The sequence below is a fragment of the Ctenopharyngodon idella genome, chromosome 8, assembly GCF_019924925.1.
Source record: "Ctenopharyngodon idella isolate HZGC_01 chromosome 8, HZGC01, whole genome shotgun sequence".
Classification (NCBI taxonomy): domain Eukaryota; kingdom Metazoa; phylum Chordata; class Actinopteri; order Cypriniformes; family Xenocyprididae; genus Ctenopharyngodon; species Ctenopharyngodon idella.
Window position 1 is genome coordinate 4,356,137 of NC_067227.1, and position 20,793 is coordinate 4,376,929.

At 40.1% G+C, this 20,793-nt stretch overlaps 1 protein-coding gene across 1 annotated transcript; it reads right to left on the bottom strand.

The window, feature by feature from the left end:
• Nucleotides 1-267: 267 nt before the first annotated feature.
• On the bottom strand, nt 268-13,170 carry LOC127517770 (taste receptor type 1 member 1). The gene is made up of 5 exons (XM_051903861.1): nt 12,862-13,170; nt 11,939-12,685; nt 11,156-11,368; nt 10,636-10,756; nt 268-1,202 (listed from the first exon to the last, which is right to left on the bottom strand). The coding sequence occupies exons 1-5, from the start codon at nt 13,168-13,170 to the stop codon at nt 268-270; spliced, it is 2,325 nt and encodes a 774-aa protein (XP_051759821.1).
• Between the last annotated feature and the right edge of the window lie 7,623 nt (nt 13,171-20,793).

Sequence of the window (20,793 nt, forward strand, 5' to 3'; positions counted from 1 at the left end):
ACGTGTACTTCAGGTGCTCTTTTTATACTCCCGGTCACACTAGAGTGACGTCACGGGCTGTCACAGGCCAATGTCATTGTCACGTTTCTATTCTTACTTCAGACATCGTCACGCCAAGGCATTCCCCCAAAGTGTCTTTGACACAGTGCGAGTTTCCATTTGAAAGGGAACTGGAAGCAGATGAGACCGGAAGCCTTGCACATTCAAGTTACAAATGGCAGCACTACTCTTACGTTTAAAATAAGGTGGCTATACAAAGACTAATGTCTAAGTCCTACTGATAGTTTGGGTGTAATTCTGAATAGATGTTTGAAAGTATGCAGGAGTGTTCTTTTGTGGTTGGAATATTATGACGTAAGATTTTGGTATGAAATAGCTAAAGAGAATTCCATTTATACTGGATATCTGGGCAATTGCATTCAAAAGAGTGATGTATTTGCTTTTGAAAGAGAGGTATGCTGTGTAATATACAATCCAGGTCAGATAGTACAAAATTAGACTGAAGGTTATTGATTTGGCCTCATTGTAATTTTTTGGCAGATCTCTTCCCATATAGGAAAACAGGAGACACAGGAAACCAAGAAACCAACCTATGAACACAACTATGGTTATGGTTAATGCATGCCCCATTTCACAGATAAGCATAATTTGATCTTTAAAAGTCCATGAGTCGGCGATGGGTTTGTCAGGAGAGAAAGTCATCCATACAACACAAGAAATTAAATGAATGACAGACACCAATGCAATGAAGAGCCACTGGCCATTGTGCTTTACCCAAAGACTGTGCACCTTAGGGAACTGAGCAGCCATTTTAAAAACACAAACAATTTGAAAGGAACGGACAGTCAAACAGGAAATACAGACAGTGAAGAAAAATGTAAATATGGCCTTTCTCATGAGGCAAAATGCAGATGTGGGTTCTCCAAAGAAAAAGAATGCACTTATACTAGACAAAATCAAGCACGTCAACATCAGGAAACACATGCTACCACCAGCAGACCTCACCACTGGTGTGTTGTAATTATAGGCGAAAATACAAAATATGGCAATGAGTAAAATAATTATACATATGGCAGAAACCAAGACAGCGATGGAGGGGATTTCTGTGAACTGAAGATAGACAACAGAACGTCTCTTACATGTTGTGCTGCCTTCATCAGACCATTCATTCTCTGCACATGGAAAACAGGTATAGGGGTCCCCTGAAAAAATAATATGAATGTTTATAATAGTATTTTCTAAAAGCTTTGTGAAAAAGAAGTACAGTACACTTCAGCATACTTTAAAAAGAGTAATCATTACACTAATAATTATATTATTTAAAAAACTTCACTTTTATAGTATTTTCATAAGGTGGATATTCTAACCTACAAAAATCCAAACTGTTCACACTTGTAACACAGCTAGTCATTCTTTCAAAATCTATACATGTTTTCTTTCCACATAATAATTAGTTTCAATAGTCAGCCTTGTTGCATTAACTTATGTAACTGACTTAAAGGCAAAATATGTAAATTTTCACCGCTAGAGGTCGCTTATTCAAAACAAAGGCATAGCTTGATGACGCCTTGATTTCGTGGAGGACGGGACTCATTGAGATTATTAATGTTACTGTAGTATGAAGCAGAGCAGGGCCGAGTGCTGTGGGAGCTGAACGAGGCCGCTGGATTGAGTGCTAATGAGATACGAGCGTGACACATGCCTCGAGAGCAGCTGAACTTTTATTATGCCGCAGTCACCGCTCCCGCTTCTTCCGGTCAAGCATATGTGGGATAACGCAGCGCTGTTTTATCATATTAGATACATTTGTGTGTGGAAAGTTGTAATAGTTTCTCTGCGTTCGCTCGGCAGCTACTATGAGACACTTAACACACAATGCAGTAAGCTAGATCGATATTAGGTATGGTAAAACATGGTACTCGCTGTAAATCAAGCAAACGCGATTTAAACAATAAGACTTACTGTGCTGAGCTATATAACATGATTATTTTTCTGTCGATGAATGTATCCATCCAAACAGTTGAGGAAATCAAGGGTAACGGTCATTGATGCGCGACGCACGGACGCGGTCTGTGTCCTGGTTAAAATTGCTTATTCCTCTGGATTTAAACATTCTTGGAAACATTTGGGATAAGTACAAACATCAACAAAATATATAACATTGTTCTAGTGGTTTTTGGATATTTTAATCCAAAAATCTTACACATTGTGCCTTTAAAGTAAAATACATAATGTTTGTGATAGTATGTATCCAGTGTGAGATTAAAAGATGTGAAGAAGATATGATACGGCCTTGAGGTTTTGAGCTAGAACAGAGTTTGCAAATGTTCTCACTGTATCAGAGTGAGTGGAGTGGAGCAGCAACAATTTCCCCTCCTCTATCTAAACTTTCAATAATTACTCCACCCACATATTCTGCACTGTATCTTTTGGCTGAATCTATATTGTAGTTGACCTTTCAGATTAAGGGTTAAAGTAATTTGTCAGTCTATACTGAAAAAACAAACTGTGTTGGGTTTTCATGTTTTTTGGGGACATTCCATAGACATAATTTTTCTACTGTACAAACTGTATATTCTATCCCCCCTACACTAACCCTACCCCTAAACCTACCCATCACTGAAAACTTTCTGATATTTTAGATTTTCAAAAAAAAACAACAACAAAAAAACACATCACTTAGTAGTCATCTATTGGATTAAATGATTGTAGCGAATTACAGGTATTTAATCAATTAGCTCAAATCATGGGTGAAATATATATATATAATTAAATCATAACGAGTTATGATAATTATAATATAAATCGACCAAAAAGGGAATTATGCACATATATTGTGGATTAATTACAACGGATTATAATTAATTACATATATGGTTCAGGATTAGTTCTAGTTTAATAGTTAAATTTAGAAAGACTGGTCTAGTTCGTCCAGCAAACTATCAGCTTCCTTATTGACTATTATAAAAGGAAGTTATTCCTCTGGCCATGAAGAATAATTTGCCGTGATCGGGTGGTTGGAGGGGTCTGAGAGGTGGTTTAATACAGCTTTTATGGAGGTGTCGGAGGCTCGGATGTCAGCTATATCATTGTTGGAATTTGTGGAGCCATTGACAGTGGCTGTGAGGTGGGAACTGTTGTAGGAACAGTTCGCTGGCTGCGGGTTTTAGCTGCCACACTAAGGGTGGGCGACTGGGGTGGGGGTGACGAGAGATTGCCATGTACTGCGCCAGTCTTGGCAAGGGCATCAGTTTGGTCATTCGAGTCTTTATCATGCCCTGGTTGCTATGAGTGTCCTTTCACCTTTTTCCAGTAAACGATCATGTTGTGTGTTTGGGTGATGTCATCACATGCTTGGAACAGGTGTTGTTGTTTGCGGTCTTGAAGCCATTTTGTTTCCAGCCCAGAAGGTGGCATGTGAAACTGAGTCTGGCATAGTTTGAGTCAATGCAAATGAGGCATTCTTTGATGTTATGGGCCGAGGCGATTCGAAGGGTTATGAGAATAGCTGCTACTTCAGCATACTGCGACGACTGGGGACCCAACTTGAAATGTTGTGGTGGGCAGGGTTGGTCGTTTAACCATAACACCCCTGCACCTGCCTTCAGGATGCCCTCATGGTTGTAGGAACATCCATTGACGTAGGCAGTGGGCATACCTTGGCACGCATTCTCTTCGAAGTACTTGTGACAGGTTGGTTGTTGTTGTTGTTGGGGTACTTCTACCTCCAGTGTCGAAGCTGGTGTGTCATCGGAGCAGTTTTGGAAAGTAGCCAAGCCGTTGCCCAGTGCAGACTTGTGGTTTTGGGCATATCGTGCCTCAACGTTGCACCCCTGGAGGGCCATCAGCCACGTGGCTATGCGTGAGTTGGTGACCACGCCATCTCGGATACGTTGGCTGTTGAGGAACGTGACAGGCTGGTGACAGGTCTCTAGGATAACCTTTTGTGCTCCGATGTAGTTGGAGAATCTTTGGATGGCCCATACAGTGCAGAGCAATGCCTTTTCACAGCCTGAGTATTTACACTCTGGTAGAAGTGTCTTGCTGGCATATGCTACAACTCTTTTGTCTTGATCATATCGTTGGTAAAGGCCAGCACTCAGGCAGTCCTTGGAGAATCCTGCTTGCAGGTAGAACTCCTTCTGTGGCTCAGGGTAAGCCAGAAATGGAGCTGTACACAAATGTCGTTTCAGTTCGTTAATTTTTTGGGCTTCTGTCCAGACAAATGGGCAGTCCTTTTTCAGCAGAGCAGTTAGAGGTCTTGCAATGTCCGAGTAGTTCTCTATGCCAAGAGTAGTTGCACACACCTAGGAAACTGCGCAGCTCTGAGAAATTAGTGGGAGGCTTGATGTTTTGAATGGCTTGGATGCGGCTGGACTGCGGTTCAATGCCCTGGGAACCGATAAGTAGACCCACGTCACTGACCTTGGTTCGGCACCATTGTCCTTTGTGGAGGGCAGTCTTGGCACCGGCAGTGGCTAATTGGTTCAGAACGTGGTCTATTTCTTTCAGGTGGTCAGCCACAGTTGTGCTTTTTTTAATGAGAACATCATCTACATAAATAAGATTCCCTCTCATCCTTGCAACTGGACATGCTTTTTTCAGGAAGATGTTTAATTCAGCTGGTAAGTTGGCATAGCCGAATGGGCACCATGTGAAGGTGTGCTGTCGGTTGCCAAAAGTGAAGGCCAGAAAGGCTTGTGTTGATCTTCTGGATGTACGGGTATGGTCCAGAATCCTGAAGCCACATCAAGTGTAGAGAAGATAGTGGCTCCTTTGATCCTGGGTATTTCGAATAATCTCCTGCACTGGTTCATGTGAGGCGATGGGAATTTTGTACTGCCTGACGAAGGTGGGAGGAGCATTTGGGTGTGTTGGAATACGCACTGTGTGGAGGTTAGTGAGGCCATAGTCTAAAGAGTCTTTTGCAACTGACGCTTTGAGCTTGTAAAGGACCTGTCTGAGTTTTTGGTGGTCTGCGTCGTTCTTTAAAGCATCTGCCTCTTTCAGAGTTTGTTGGACTTGAGTCTCAAATCCTGGAAATGGCTCCTCCGTTGTGGTGTCAATTGTCATGTGGGCAGTCAGAGGTGCAGCACTTTCATGAGTTTCTCAGACAGGCTGGTTAGAGACTGTGTATACAGCGAGGTGTTGGTCCTCCATCAGCTCTGTTCTGCACACCTTTTCTGTGGCTACCAGCATGATGGAAGTGATGGAGATGATCTTGAAGGGTGCTGTGAACACTGTGTTGTCTGAGCTCCCTCCTGGGATCATTGCAGATGGTATTGAGCCAATGACTGGTAACATGAGTTCAAAGTCATGGAAGTCGTGACTGTCATGACCTTGGGGCAGAAGGAGTCAGAGTCTATGGTGAGTTGAAGAGTGCAGAGTAGCGAACTTGAACTTTGCTCTGGGGCTGAGACGGGGTTCCCGCGGCTAGCTCCGAGATTTCCCGTGACCTCTGTGACCTGACAGTCTGGCTCAGGTGGTCTGGGTGACTGGAAAGGCAGAGGTTCTCGCACTTGAGCCCATATTTTCAGCTGTCTGGAGTCCAATAAGGGCTCAAAGCAGGCTAGCAGGTCTTTGCCAATGAAAAGGGGAAACGTGTCCATTTGTGATATGTACACAGGATGTACCAAGCTCATTGAACCGATTGTGAGGTGGATGGGCGCTATTTGTTCAAGTTGGACCTCATTTTGGCTGTATGACTGCACATTTAGCTCACATCTTTGTGATTTGAGAGTTCTATTTTGTCTCTTAGCTTCAGCTCTGAGTCTTTCAAAAAGGTCAAATGACATCAGAGTGAGATCTGCTCTGGTGTCTACCAGGGCTTCAATTCTCACATCATTTTCCACAGTAATGGCTTGGGCCAGTTCTGGGCAGTGATCAGAGACCGGATAAATGGTTGGATTTTTAACAGTCTTTTCAGATGCAGCCTTTCGCTTAGAATAAGCCTTGTGGGCTAAGTCTCGCAGCTGCTGAGTAGACATACTGCGTGGGCAGGCCAAAACTCCCAGATGATGATGATTCACTGCAGGGTGCAGATTTTGAAACAGAGTTATGAAGTTGAAATCTTCCTCCATTCCTGGCTCGTTACGTGCTCTGAAGTAGGCCCTTCGCAGTTGGTTGTAGTAAACTTCTGGGACGATCTGAACACGTTGGCGAGAGAAAGACAGCACAAACAGAACCAATGCAAGCAAGTGCGGGATTAACGAGTTACAATAATACATGATTTGGTAAACTTTGTGTGTGATTCCAACTAATTGGTGCCGACAGTTAGTTGAATGTAGGCCAGGCACTTATCGTCGATAGCCGGGAATGACCACGTGGGCCGATTTTTGTGGGTGAGTGCCAGATCTAAATAAAGATTTTGACAGGCGGTAGCTTAGTTGGTCCTCTAATGACTCTGGCTGCTCAGGTTGTTTATCTATTATTCAGCTTCCGTGATGGCTCTCTGCCTTTACGTGAACTGAAAGAAACAAACACCGCAGAAAAGCAAATAGAACAGAACAAAATGGAGGCAATTAATGAGAAAACAGAACAATAAACAAATAAAAAGGAATAAAATAGAATAGAACTAAAATAAGAATAGGAAGGGCTAGAGGGGAGAAGTGAAACTTAAGCTTCTTATCACGGCAAGGGTTTATGCCAGGCCCTGACGAGGGCGCTGTCGCGTTATAAAACCTAGAGGGATGGTATGGCTTAAGAGTAAAAGGGGTTGGCCAACACTTAAATGATCAGAAAATATCTAATATTCTGTGGCTTTCAATAAGTGAATGGACTGTATGTCATTAATCTAGGCCTGGGGTGAATTGTGATTGCAAAGATAAGGACTCAATGGCGGGGGCAACCTTTCCTAGACGCTCCAACACTCGACTGCGGTGTCCTTGGGCACCCTGTCCCCTTTGTACCACGATGCAACCACTCAAACAGTGACTTTTAGCACAATTGGTAGATTTGCAAATGTACTCAGGCGAGGTGCCGATGGCCAGACTGACAGGGTCAAAATTGAGTTTTCCCTGAACCCAGAGTCTGTCCCCTCAATGGGCAGTCACTCCAAACGGGCGGTTCTGTCGTGCAGAAGCCTGAACAGGGAAATTAAACAAAATTGCCTTTGTTGTCAGCCTGGACTCGTTGCCTCCCTGCACCTGAGATACCCAATTGCTGATGTCTCTGCGGGTTGCCGGTGGCACAAGGTCAGAAATGTCCACGATTCATGCACAGCCAGTGCCGGATCCGCCAGGCCAGGTTACTCCACTCACTGGAACTCACTGAAACAACCGTCAACTCACCACTGAGCACTAGAGGGGGCACTATCTGCAAGTACACCAATGGTCACATAAACACAACTTAATTGTAAATTTAAATCTCAGTCTAAATCTTGTTTAAACCAAATTTGAATAATTAAGTGTGTAGGGCAAGAGAATTGGGGTCTATAATGACAGTCAGAATGAACTAGCTAAAAGCAGAACAGAAATAAACAATAAGGCAAAGTAAAAACAGTTCAGAGGCACTTGATTCAAATTTGAATTAAACTCTGTTCAATTGAATTTAAATAAATGCATAGAACAACAGAATGGGAGGAAAAGAGAGAAGAAGGCCTTCCTTATTTGAGAATTCCCCCAAAGGGGAGTGCTTCTTGATGAGCAAATGCCAACTGATGACACCAAACATAATTTTAAATATCAATTAAACTTTGTTTAATTAAATTTAAAATAAGTGTATAAAATAAGGGAGGCTTAGGTGTGAAAAGGCTATTAACGAAAAAAAAAAAAAAAAACAGGATAAAGAAATAAGCATGAATGAAATACAACGATAAGAAATCAAAAGGAAGGAATCCCAAATGAAAATAATTCAAGAAAGAAAGAGAAAAATTAAAAATTAAAAAAAAAAAAAAAAAGTAGAATCAAAATAAAACTGTAAAAATGAAAGACGAAAAGGCAAGGGAATTGACTTATCTGGGGAGTGTCCACAAGGGGGAGCGCTTCCAGAAAGTGAATTCCCTTTGTTGGAAAAGGGGACTTAATTCAAATTACAATTCAACGTGTTTAAACCAAATTTAAATCAGTATACCACATTTAAAAATACTAGCAAACAATAAAGTAAAAGGGATGAAAACAACATTAAAATAGCCACAGGAGAAATTGAAATAATGCCAAACACAGAAAAGGGTAAGAAAAACAGACCTAACGCAGAACGCCCACAAGGTGGCGTCAATGAGTCCACACAACAATGAGGTAGGGAGGGTGTGCCACACACCTAAACAGACTGCTCTCTGGTGGTTATTCAGAGACACTGCATCAACCTCCTCTTAACTCGTGATTCTTTTAAATTGTCTGTGGAAATTTGACTCACTTACGGCTGATTTAACTGCAAGTTATCACGGGTATGAAATTTTAGGATCAGCGGATCCCTTTTTTGTGGCAATTTAGTGAACACGAATATGTAACTTTGCAGGATTTCTTCGCTGTGTTACAAATTAACACTGGATCAAGGTGTTAACAAACTTCCAATTTTACACATCAATCGGATAAATCAGATAAACTGTTTTTCAGATTAGATTTGCACTAGGTAACGTTATTGCTTATTCAAGCGGAAATTAATATTAAAACTGTGTTGCAAAAAGATTGTCTCCCTTTTGCAGGAACAAGTTTAAATATTGATGAACTGCAGTTTATTTTAAACAGTTAACAAATGGGCTAAAATGTTTAGACACAAATAGCAGTTTGTTGACGTTTACAGAGCACGTTGCGTCTCGTCTCACTGAAAACAGCGCGCATAAAACATTAATAATCACACAGATTTATTCTGAGTTGCTCACGCACAAAACCAAGTTTAAAACGTTGCCCACATTCTCCACCAAAAATAATCTTCTGTAGCGAATTACAGATATTTAATCAATTAGCTCAAATCATGGGTGAAATATATATATAATTAAATCATAACGCGTTATGATTAATTCTAATATAAATCGACCAAAAAGGGAATTATGCACATATATTGTGAATTAATTACAACGGATTATAATTAATTACATATATGGTTCAGGATTAGTTCTAGTTTAATAGTTAAATTTAGAAAGACTGGTCTAGTTCGTCCAGCAAACTATCAGCTTCCTTATTGACTATTATAAAAGAAAGTTATTCCTCTGGCCATGAAGAATAATTTCCTATTCTAGCGTTAAAGTTTAAAGCAGTTTGCAAAATCAGAACGTAGAAGTGACTTGATTTTCTGAATGAGCAACAGAAACAACAGAGCATGAATATAATGTATTTAATAGATACGAACTACGAATATATGACTAAAAATACAACAAACGAACATACATAGAATAAAACGAAAGTAAAGTCAAGAAAACAGAGGTGATCAAAGAAATTACAAAATTACAAACAGTTAAAACCTTTGAGAGCCAGCAAGGAAACTCAACTTAAACGTGAAGCTTAAAACACTTCGAAAAGAATGGTTCTATACTTGCATAGGTTCAGGTGCTGTGGTTGCTTCGTCTTTCTACAAGAGTTTCAGTTCGTGCGGCTGGAGCGATTGGTCCTTTTCCGAGAAAGGGTTCTTCGGCGGGACTTTCAAACAAGGTTTTAACTTAAGAGTAAAATAACCAGAAAATAGAGAAGGAAGAGTCCGTCTCGTAGATAACGAAGAGTAAGGGCGACGGATAAAGAAGACTCAGTGGATGAAAAGGCTCAACAGAGGAAGGACGTGTGTGGTTCTTTTAAAGACAAACAAACCAAACCGCCTCCTTGGGTGAACAGCCAATGGCGAGGGTGAAAGTTTGGCGGGCAAACTTTTTCTTTGTCTCCATTTACAACCTAATTTGCATAGTTTATGAAGTGTCAGATCTGAGTATGTTTTCTTCGCAATACTATTAAGAATAGAAAAATGCATTTTACAGTAACATAACATACATTGTTAATTAGAACATTCAGAGAGGTTTAAAACAAACCCAAACATGCTGGGTGGCAAAGACATTAAGGGAAAGATACAGTTCTACACTCGCATATAAAGGTTTGGGGTACAATTCACACAACTATAGTCGTAACTTAAAATTAAATACATGATTAAACTGAAATACAGGCTTACAGGATTACATGTTAATCATATTTTAATGAATGTGACTTAAAGAGAGTCCTGGTATGTTCCTCTGTGTGTGCGCGTACGTATATTGGAGTTTGACGACGTCTAGAATGTGGCCGCATGGTTTGCCGTAATTCGAGTTTATCGCGATCGTTTGAAGTCACAAGGGAGAGATTCGTGGATCCGTCGACACAGCCATAAAATATGTCAATTGAGCTTGTAATGTCAGCCAGGCCGGAGCCAATGTGAGATTTACAAATAAAAGATCAAGAAGGTAACAATTTAACGAAGTTTATAGTTGACTTGCTCATCTGATCCTGCACAGACGCTACATGATAGACAAATGTATTAAACTAAACAAGAATAGATGCTTATGAAAAGATTGATAGTATGAAAGGCAGTTACTGTGAATGAACATTTATATAGATTAAACACTTATTTTTTGTAGTGAAAATGATATTTTTGATATGTTTTGAAAATTTAGCACTTGCTTGTGAAAATTGCAACAAAAAAACTGCATGTAATGTTTTTGGATACTTAATTTGTACTTACGAGAATAATTCACATAGCTATTGTATGGGCATTCCTTACACGTAAAACAGCAACTATGAAAACCTTCAGGTTGCCTTGAAAATCCTTCCTTACACTCAGCAGAGCATTTTGAGAAAGGAACCTTAAAGGAATAGGAAAATGTTTCATTAAATTTAAAGTTTTTCCTCAACTGATTTTACACATTTCTCTAAACTGAGGTCAGTATTCTCAAACAACTCAACCATCTGAACAATATTCAATTTCCATAAACGGACTGCGAATTACAAAATACAAATTACATAATTCCCTTAAACACATACAAATTTCTCATATCTAGCTTTCAAACATAGAAAAAAAGATCTTTTGTCAGCTTTATGATAAATGTGCTTTTTCAGTAGTATACATGCATACGCAATCAACAGAGAACAATCTAATAGTCTTAATGTCAGTATTTCAAAATTGATTAAAATTGATTGCTTTGGAAAAACTGGAATCTATAAAGTTAAATGTTTAGATAAAGGCTCATCAAATTAAGACTTACAGAACCATTGTTATGCCAGGGCAGGAGAGAGTTGTTGATGGTAAAAGTCACTTCTGGATATGTATCATACGTGCCCACCATCTCAAACTGTGGAGGATTCACATCAGTGTGCCAGAGCACAACTGCATAACTGATGGTTGAATCATAATTATCATCATATTTCATCTGACGGCCATTGAGTGGAAAATCCAACTTCTTTATTTCTCCCAGAAGCTGTTGAGTTGTGGTGATTTATTTATTTATTTATTTATTTTACCATAATAAAAAAAGACCACATAATATTATTATTATAACTTTGATAAAATGAATATTACTTTTGTTTCATTTATTTATTAAATGATTGGGTTTCACTTTATTTTGATGGTCCCTTTAACACATTCTGTTGACTATAAGTAACGTTGCACCTGCATGTCTACTAACACTATATTAGTAGAGGTTAGAATAAGTTGACATGCACTTGCAAAGTTACTTATAGTCAGTAGAATGTCTGTTGGTGGACCATCAAAATAAAGTGTTAGCAGATATTAAGCATATAGTCTACTAATTCTCTATTGAGAGTTAGTTGACATGTAGTTGCAAAGTTACTTATAATCAACAGAATGTTCAAAAGGGACCATCAAAATAAAATGTTACCAATTATTGTATAATAATTATAATGTAATATGCAATTTCTCAAAAATATGACCAATATTATTCATTATTTAACTAATTAAAACATTGTTATTCAATAATGTAATTAAAACAATGATTCAACTTGTCATGGATTCAAATGAATTCACTCACCATGTATGGCTTAACCGCTGTGTTTTTGCGGCATTCATTCATGTCACACCGCAGAACCTTATGTAAAGCATGAGCTATGGTATATATGGCAGCATAGATGGCAAAGGAGAATGTGGGATTTTCATTTATAATCTCCTCTGCGGTCAACAATGTGCAGTAATCACAAACCTGATTACACGTTTTACTCATATTCTGGATGTCACCCTCTTCATTATGGTTAACATCAGTTGTTCTCCTGTCTTTATAGACAAATTCATTAAATCCAGGCACTGACAACAATCTCTCAGTAATACCAATGATTGTGCCAATTTTCCCAATTCCTGGCTGTCTGGGAATCTGTTGATTCATCGCCCACGCTTGACTTGCAATCCATACTTTGTCTTGGATGTTGTTTGCTATGGCTGCTTTGATAATTTTGTTTGCATATTGTGACTCAGCAAAAACAACAATGACATTGATCTTGAGCATATCAATCTTTTGAAGTGTTAGACTGTAGTTTGCGTTTAGGCTTAGACTCTCTTGATAAGCCAAACAAATGCCAGTGTTGCTTGTATACTCGTTAAACAGCTTTAGTGCGTCTGAACTGTAATCATCTTGGCTACCAAGAAAGGCAACCCAGTTCCATCCAAACCACCGTATGATGTGAATAATCATCTCTATCAGGTTTTTGTTGCAAGGGATTGTTCTTACAAAAGAGGGATACTTAAGTTTATTACTTAATGCAGAGCTAGTAGCTCCATAATTCACCTTTGAAAAAGAAGAAAACACTAAACTATAAACAATTCATTGGCATTATATATATATATATATATATATATATATATATATATATATATATAGTAACTTGGTAGTCCTGAACAAAGTGTAGGGAGTAAGTGTGTAAGCATTTCATTATGTAAACTGTATAAAAAGAAACAATTTACCAATGGTATAAGGTCCATTGTGATCAGTGGTGCAATAGTAATAGTTGGTGTGCTTCCATATGGCCCTGTTAAAGCAATCACTTTAGGCTGATAGTTGTTGAGTTTTTCTTTAGGTTTTATTGATCCATTATTTGAGATAAAACTTAAGACTGAAGGGAAATTCTTTGCATCAGAACAATGGTCAAAAATTTCATAGCCCAGAGAAACACTGGGCAGAAGAGTGGTGGAGTTGTTAATCTCCTCAACAGCAAACCTCATTACTTGCAACATCTGATAGCCAGATTTTGAGAAATGGTGCCTTGAAAACATCAGTGAAGAAGTAATTAAAGTTTTTGTTTATAAATTTGACTTTGAGGAAATGCTACTTTGATTTAAAATATTATATACTGACAACCCAGCTGATAAAAAAATCCTTGCTTACCTGAAACATTCAGTGGTCTCTGGGGAGAACAGGGGTGTCACATGGTCAATTTCATGTAAAGGGAAAAGGCCACCCAATAAGTAATCTCCTTCCAAACTGAACTCATGTTTTGAGAAAGAAACTTTGAAAAAGAAACAATTAGTAAAGCCCACAAGGAAAATGTAAATGCTACTGAGACACATGGTTTAAGATGGCCCGTCGGACAATAAACAGGGATGTGCAGTGGCTAGTTGTTTGAGTGTCAGGCTTATATTCTACTCTTAATTTTCTTAAAACTCATTTCAATTTGCTTAAACCATGTTCAATGATACAAACGCCCATTTCCATATCTAAACTCACAAGGCATATGTCAGTCAGTTTTTAAATAGAGCATTACACCACAATGCTCATCATAAAAAAAAAACAAATTTTACAAACCTGTGTGAAACAATCTCTCTGAACTCTCAGCAGGGGTTTACAGTTGGATTAGAATCACTAAGGTTTAGAGGCAGTGAATAGAAAGTTCATTGATTCGAATGGCCAGCAACACTATCACTGTTCACATATATGGTAAAATTTTAAATTTGCTTAACCCAGTTCCTGTAAATATATATATAGTTGTTTTTTTGGTTTTTTTGCATATCTGACATTTATCTAGATTTGTCACCCCACAAGTGTCACATTAAACCACCAGTGTCACTTCATAACACAGCACCTATGCTTCCTATATTATTTTGAGATAAGTCACTAGACAACCCTCTAGGTTTGTGAAACAGTACAATGAAACCTGAGGCAGAATTGGTTTACTAGCAATTGGGGGTTAGGTGTCTTGCTCAAGGCCTCTCAGCTGTTTTTTGTCTGCAGCGCCCGGGGAGCGATTGGGGGTTAGGTGCTTTGCTCAGGGGCACCTCAGTTGTGGATAATGAGAATGGAAGGGAGTGCTGTTCATTCACTCCCCCCACCTACAGTTCCTACCGGTACTGAAACGCGAACCCATGTCCTTCGGGCTACAAGTCCGACTCTCTAACCATTAGGCCACAACTGCTCCTGGAAATAATACAATGGAACTTTGACACAGTGTCTGATATTGACGCTACTGGGAACACCATCAGCATGACAAACAAGCCAATTTATTGGTGGACGACAGTCCATGATGTCATAAGCTGAGTACCCGCAAGTATAAAACGGCACCTGTAATACATGTCTTCAGCCTTTTTTCTTCAGGAGCAGCTTGTTTGTATGTATGTGTAAGATAATCGCTAGCTGCACTCACTGCGTTGCATTCACGGTCTGTTCTTGCTTCATTCTCTGAGAATATAGCGTTTGCGCAGAGTGCGTTCGGCTCTTGAGGGAATAGGAGGCACTCATGGTGATGCATTCAAGGTAGGAGGCTTTGTTATTGCTTGATTCTTTCTCAAAGAAGCTGCTCTTTGGCTGGCTCCAACCTGTCTCTTAATGTGGCTTGTCTAATTCTGAGGTATTAGATGCAGAAAGATAATAATCGGTCTCCCCTGCTGCCGTGCATATAAGTTTGCAAGGATGCCACAGTTACAGAGCTGTTTAAGAGCTCTCTCCCCTGGTGTTGCATCCTCTTTGAAGGCTTTCCTGAGGGAGCTGAATGCATTCACTGTTATGAGCCACAATGAGGGAGCTCCCCTCTTGCTTGACTTTTTTCTTGTGGAATCAAAGTCAGATGTTTGGACCTCGCGGTTTAGACCCCATGTCTGCTAAAGTAGCTAGAGTAGAGGTAGATATTATCAATTAAGTCCATCTTCTCTGCTTACCACCTTGCAGCTTGTAAGGGAAACAGGACAATTTAGATTAAAGGGAATTATTCATTAATTTATAGGGAATTTTGAAAGAGTCATTTGTTTTACGACCGAGTAAATGAATCGTCCAGCGTTCATTTGAACGGGCCGTAACTATTCACTCTGAAGTGAATATTAATATCCAAACTATAATGAAAACACTATTTATTAGCAAGGTAACAAAGATCAGCAGTTTAAGACATTACATTCGTAAGCACATAACAAAATACACTTCTTTAAAAAAAAAAAAACAAGACTTTATTGATTATTCTAACACATGAAACTAAGATCTAACACAAACACATGTACATACACATTCACACAAGGTGCAGAAAGAAAGAAAGTGATGAACAAATGAGTTTTAAGAGAGTGAAATGATGAAATCCCAAGTTTCTAGCGATGTATGCACTTTGTAAAACCTGACCTGAACAAACCATCAATCATTTAACCCATCTATCATTTCTTAGGCAGGGTTATTAAATTTTATATCATTGCACCAGTTCGGGTAAGAGGCGTTACTTGCATTTGTTGTTGGTGTCTTTGAATGGGGATTCCCTTCGTGGTCCTTGCTAGAGAGGGATTTTCCCAGTTCTTTGATTCGCTGGTGGTTTCTTTGTGTCTTTGAGTGACGTTTTTCTTGGGAAGTGTCACTGATGGTGTTGGGTTTTGTTTCATGTTTATAGTTTCATGTATCCTATTTTGTAAATAGTCATTGTCATGTTTCATGTTTTCTTGGTTTGCCATGTGCTCCCATGTCATGTAATTCCCTTGTCCTCATATGATCATGTCATGTGCTTCCCTAGTCTCATGTGTTGTGTTGTCATTGGTTTGTTTGTGCACAGGTGTCCCTTGTTTTGTCATTAGTTCTTGTGTATTTAAGCCCTCACGTTTGCCATGCATCTTGGTCAAGTATTGTCTGTGTACCACTCTTGGAGAGTTTGTTCTGGTTCTTGTTTGCCAAGCCATGTCTTTGTTTCTATTGTATTTTGCTTTGTCTTATATTTGAATTAATAAAACTGCATTTGAATTCACCTGCAACTTTCCTCAGTGGACTACCTTACAGGAAGCCAATCATGTGGGTGTGTCGGAGGATGAATGGAGTCTCCCTCGTGGCTGAAGTTTTGAGGTGGGCAAAGACTGGAGACGTTGATTAAACTTTGCGACAAAACTTAACTTAGAACATGAGACTCTCAACAGCAAAGAAAGGAAACTAAGTAAATGAAAGAAAGTGAAACGAGTCAGATGGCTTGAATGAAGCTGTTCATTCTTAACCCATTTTCATCTGATTTTGTCATCTGATTCTTTGTTTGTGTCCTGAATTTTTAAACTGAGGTGTTTGTCCAACCTCATTGAGAGGTTCTGACCAATTAAGTATCATCTTTGGTTCAGAGGTGGCTGTTTCTCCTCTTCTCACTATAAATTACATGTTATCACATGGTCTCTTAACGTTCCTGCTCTTAGAAGAGAGTACAGTTTAGATATGATTTCTCTAAAAAGAATATGATGCATTTTACACAGATTTCATTCAAGCCAAAATTTGAGTTATGAACAGAGATTTACACTCATACCAAACAAGGCACACTTTTAATCAACCATTCAATAACTATAACAATTACATGATTTGTGAGTGGTCTAAGCATAATGGTCACATATATAGGTTGTAGACATGATACAGAATTAAGCAGTTGAATGATGTTTGATTACAAGTCCATTTAGTCATCATTTTGGAATGATTTGATGCATTTTTATATGTAAAAGCTGTCTCTGTGGTTTTTAAGAGACTTCAGCCCAAAAGGTCATTTAAAGGTCTTTAAGAAGAAGAAGGTCTGTTTTGTATCTCTATCGTGAGATCAAACAACCGCTGGCATTATCTTGGTGGGGCTCAAGCTGTGCCCTCTCCAAACCAATCTGTCTTTTATAAACTGCCTAACGTTGACAACATTCTTACTTTTAGCTAGTATCATCTCTTTCAAGCTTGCAAGGCCATAAAGTACTTAGCTGGGGGTTTCGTTAGTTAGCTCAGATGGGCTGGAGCCCACTTCATTTATGGTCCTAGACTGCTGATTTGGGGTCTGGAGTGTTGAGTTAGGTTTTTGTGTAGAACTATGTTTGAACAAATCATCTGGAAGATTCATTTGTGTCTGGTTCACCCCCAGATCCTACAGGCTCATGGCAAGACACATGCGAAGGCAAGACAGGCCTGGGCCCTGCACACCATGCAGTCTGCCCAACATCAACTGTATCATCAACTTAGTAGTGCTGCCAGAGACAAACAGGTGATGCAAAGGCTCCAGGCCCGCCTTTTGGGGCAGCATGCTACTCTGGAGCTTTGGTCCAGTGTCAGATTGATAGAATGTAGAGGACTTTATTATTCGGACCCTACGTTATTCATGGTCTCCTCCTGAGGGAGGATTTGAAAGCAACCATTGCCAAATTGGCATAGGAATGGAGCAGGTTTTTTGGTGCTTGATTACTTATGCACGCTGGTGCAATAATTTAAGATTAGGTTGTAGGATGGGCATATGTCTGAGGACATCCTGCCCCCTTCATCTGCCCCCCAAGGTGAGAGCGGCGTTGGTCAGTGGTTGTGAGTGGAAGTATCTTTTTCCAGGGTTAAGCTATATTCTTCCCTATGCTCCCTTGTGAACAGGTACCCTCGTAGGGTTGATGCAGGGTGAACGGAGTTATGTAGGGCAGTAGAGATTCCCTCTACTTTGTTTACCTCCCTCCCCAACTACTGTTGGGTCTTGAAGTAGGAATGTATGCTCCTCTTTGGATTAGTGTTGCCACGGTATCCTACATGGTTACTTGGCTGTGACTAGACAGTTGCCAGGGTATTATTTAAAGACTACTTGCTAGTCTGAGTCAAAAATGCCCACACGCTGATCTCTATGATGTTCTGATGCAGAAATATCTTCACTCAATTTCACTCCTCATTCATGGGTGTATGATAAATAGTGTGGGACAAGTTAAGATTTCTAAACCATAGAGCAGCCTGCACTTGGTTCATGCTCATGTTTTGGGATGAGGGTTCCTCTCCTCTGTTGGTGGTGCTAATTGTTGGGGCTATGTAAAGATCCCCCCAGTGAAGGAAGCTGTCCCTGACCACCTCTATCCTTCTGAAGCTGGGGTGGAAGTCCCATACAGTGCACCTTTCTAAGCCCTCCATATGATGGCTGTCCTGCAAATTTATCAGTATTTATTTATTTTTGCCATTTTTGCCTTAGAGAGAGGACAGGAAGCAAAGTGAAAGAGAGAGAGTGGGCTGTACTCCGCCACGCCATGGATTTGCCTTTTTTGCCACTAAAAAGATGGTTCAGCCATTTTGTGCTTCACCCCTTTGCAGAGAGCCTGAGCTAGCTGTAAGATCGAAAACTCCATGGCTTAAATTGGCACTTGCTTCAGAAACATCACCTGCTTCTGAAACAGCAAGGCCCCTGACCGAGCAGCAAGCTGACAACAGATCCTCAGTCTTGTTCCTGATGTTGCTTTTCGAAAGAGGAAAGGGCCATACACCACTGAAGACTGTCATCATGTTTCAGGTGATGAAAACAGTTATCATCTTTGTGTTCAAACTATTTCACTATGCAGCGCAATAAAGCTGAAAAAAGAAATTCACAACCTGCTCACGAAGCATGCTGTGGAGGTGGTCCATCTCGAGGAGTGAGATTCACAATTCAAGGCCCCTACAGAGGCTGGCGAGGAGCCTTCTTGCCTATCAACATCTCTCCAATTGACTTGTGCTTGTTCCTGGCCAACTGAACTGCGGAGCAGACCTGTTATTAAGGGGGGCTGTAATCCATAGAGAATGGAGGCTGCACCCTCATACAGTCAAAATGATATGGAGCATGTTGAGGAAACAGAAGTAGATGTCTTCACCTCAGCAGAAAACACTCGCTGCCCACTATTCTTCTCCCTGACCCAATCCCCTCTAGGAGTAGATGTGCACCCTCACCGCTGGGCAAGGGCATGCATATATCCATTCCTTGCATCTAGTGTTGTGCAAGATCAGAGAGGAGGAGGAATCAGTTCTCTTGATGGAACAGAAATGGCTCAACCAGCCATGGCTCCTGGAGTTAGTGGAGCTGTTGACAGCACCTCCATGGACCATCCCACTGAGGAGGGATCATCTCTCAAGCTGGAGGCACAATCTGGCATCCCAACCCGTAGTTGTGGAATCGGCATGTCTGGCTACTCACCGGAGGCTGCCAGCATTAGATGTGCTACCCCAGTGAGTCCTAGAATCAAACACATAGGAACAGGCTCCTTCTATCGTACCACTCTATGCCCATAAGTGGAAAGAGTATGTTAACTGGTACAGGACATGAAAACGAGGACCCGATGAATTAGCTTGTGTCAATTATTCTGTCCTTTTTACAGGAGCATTTGGACGGCGACCATGTGTCTTCCACATTTTAGTCTATGAGGCCGCTATAACGGCTTTTTAGCATCAGGTTGATAATATCTGTTCGGCAGAAATTACCTGGTGATAAGATTTCTGAAGACCACTCAACACTACAAAGAATCTTTTTCTCCTGAAGAGCCGACTGCGGGGACCTACATGCTCGGCAGTTTCTCTGCCCTGTGTTTGCATTGCGCCTTTGCACTGAGCGCTCTAGACAGTTCAAGCTCTCTTCATTTGTTTTGGAGGCCACTCGAAAGGGCTGCCTATAGCAAAGCACTGTATAACAGTGGATTGTGGAAGCGATAGCCTTGTCATACAGCTCACAGCCTGGATTGGCCTACTGGGGTTAGAGTGACCACCTGGGACAAAGCTCCCAATTTCGTGACTGTCCCGCAAAATGTGGAACGGGTGGTCACCATAACTGGGGTGTGAAACCAATCCATCAGGGATATGGCTTCCACATAGGCTAGTGCAAATGGGATGAAAATGGGCTAGTGCCTTTGTGAAGAACCCATGTTAATGTGCTTGTAAAAAGTTGTGTGACATTACTACAGTTTATTGCATCAGCATTGCTGCCACTCACATTAATACAAAGTTCTGTCATGAAACTCTAGAAGGCACAGGCTGATAGGTCCTTGGACTCATTCTGCTAGCAATCACATTGTTCTCTACATGGTGCAACTGATTGGTTTCTGTTGCATCAGCAGCCAATGAGCTTTGCTGCTCAACATTCAAATACTTGGTCAGTGTTTGCTGTAGCAGTTTGCAGCATGCTTTTAGAAACCCTCCACTTTCCCCAGCTCCACCTGTATTGATTTTCTACGGGTAATATCATGCATGCTATTTGGTCAGCAGCAGTATAACTTAGGCCCTGTTTACACCTGGTTTTAAGATTCACTAGGCCACTATTTGGCAGCAGCAGTATATCTTAGACCCTGCTTACACCTAGTATTAAGATTCACCAGGACACAGAATATTATAAACACTTGAATGAAATAGTTTGAATTTTATGTTAGCATTGTAATAAAAAAAATAAATAAAAAAAATGAATTATCTTAAATATATTATTACTAATTTAAAATAATTATTAATAATTCAAAATGATTGTATAGTGCCTTTCACAATAATTATTAGCCCAAAGAAATTTTTTAGGGTTAGTCTATATAACAGGTAGGCTATTAATATTTGAAGAGATTTCCACCTGTTTTTTTTTTTTCTCCACCTTTCAATTATTCCATAGAACATGAAATGTTATGTATTATATACATAGAACATGAAATATTATGTGTTATGAGCAGTGTTGGGCATTAACTAGTTAC

Coding starts and splice junctions, on each gene's coding strand:
- LOC127517770 (XM_051903861.1), bottom strand. CDS start 13,170: ATGTTTTCAAGGCACCATTTCTCAAAATCTGGCTATCAGATGTTGCAA. Junction 12,686..12,861: donor CAATGGACCTTATACCATTG/GTAAATTGTTTC, acceptor TCTTTTTCAAAG/GTGAATTATGGAGCTACTAG. Junction 10,757..11,155: donor CCTGGCATAACAATGGTTCT/GTAAGTCTTAAT, acceptor TATTCCTTTAAG/GTTCCTTTCTCAAAATGCTC.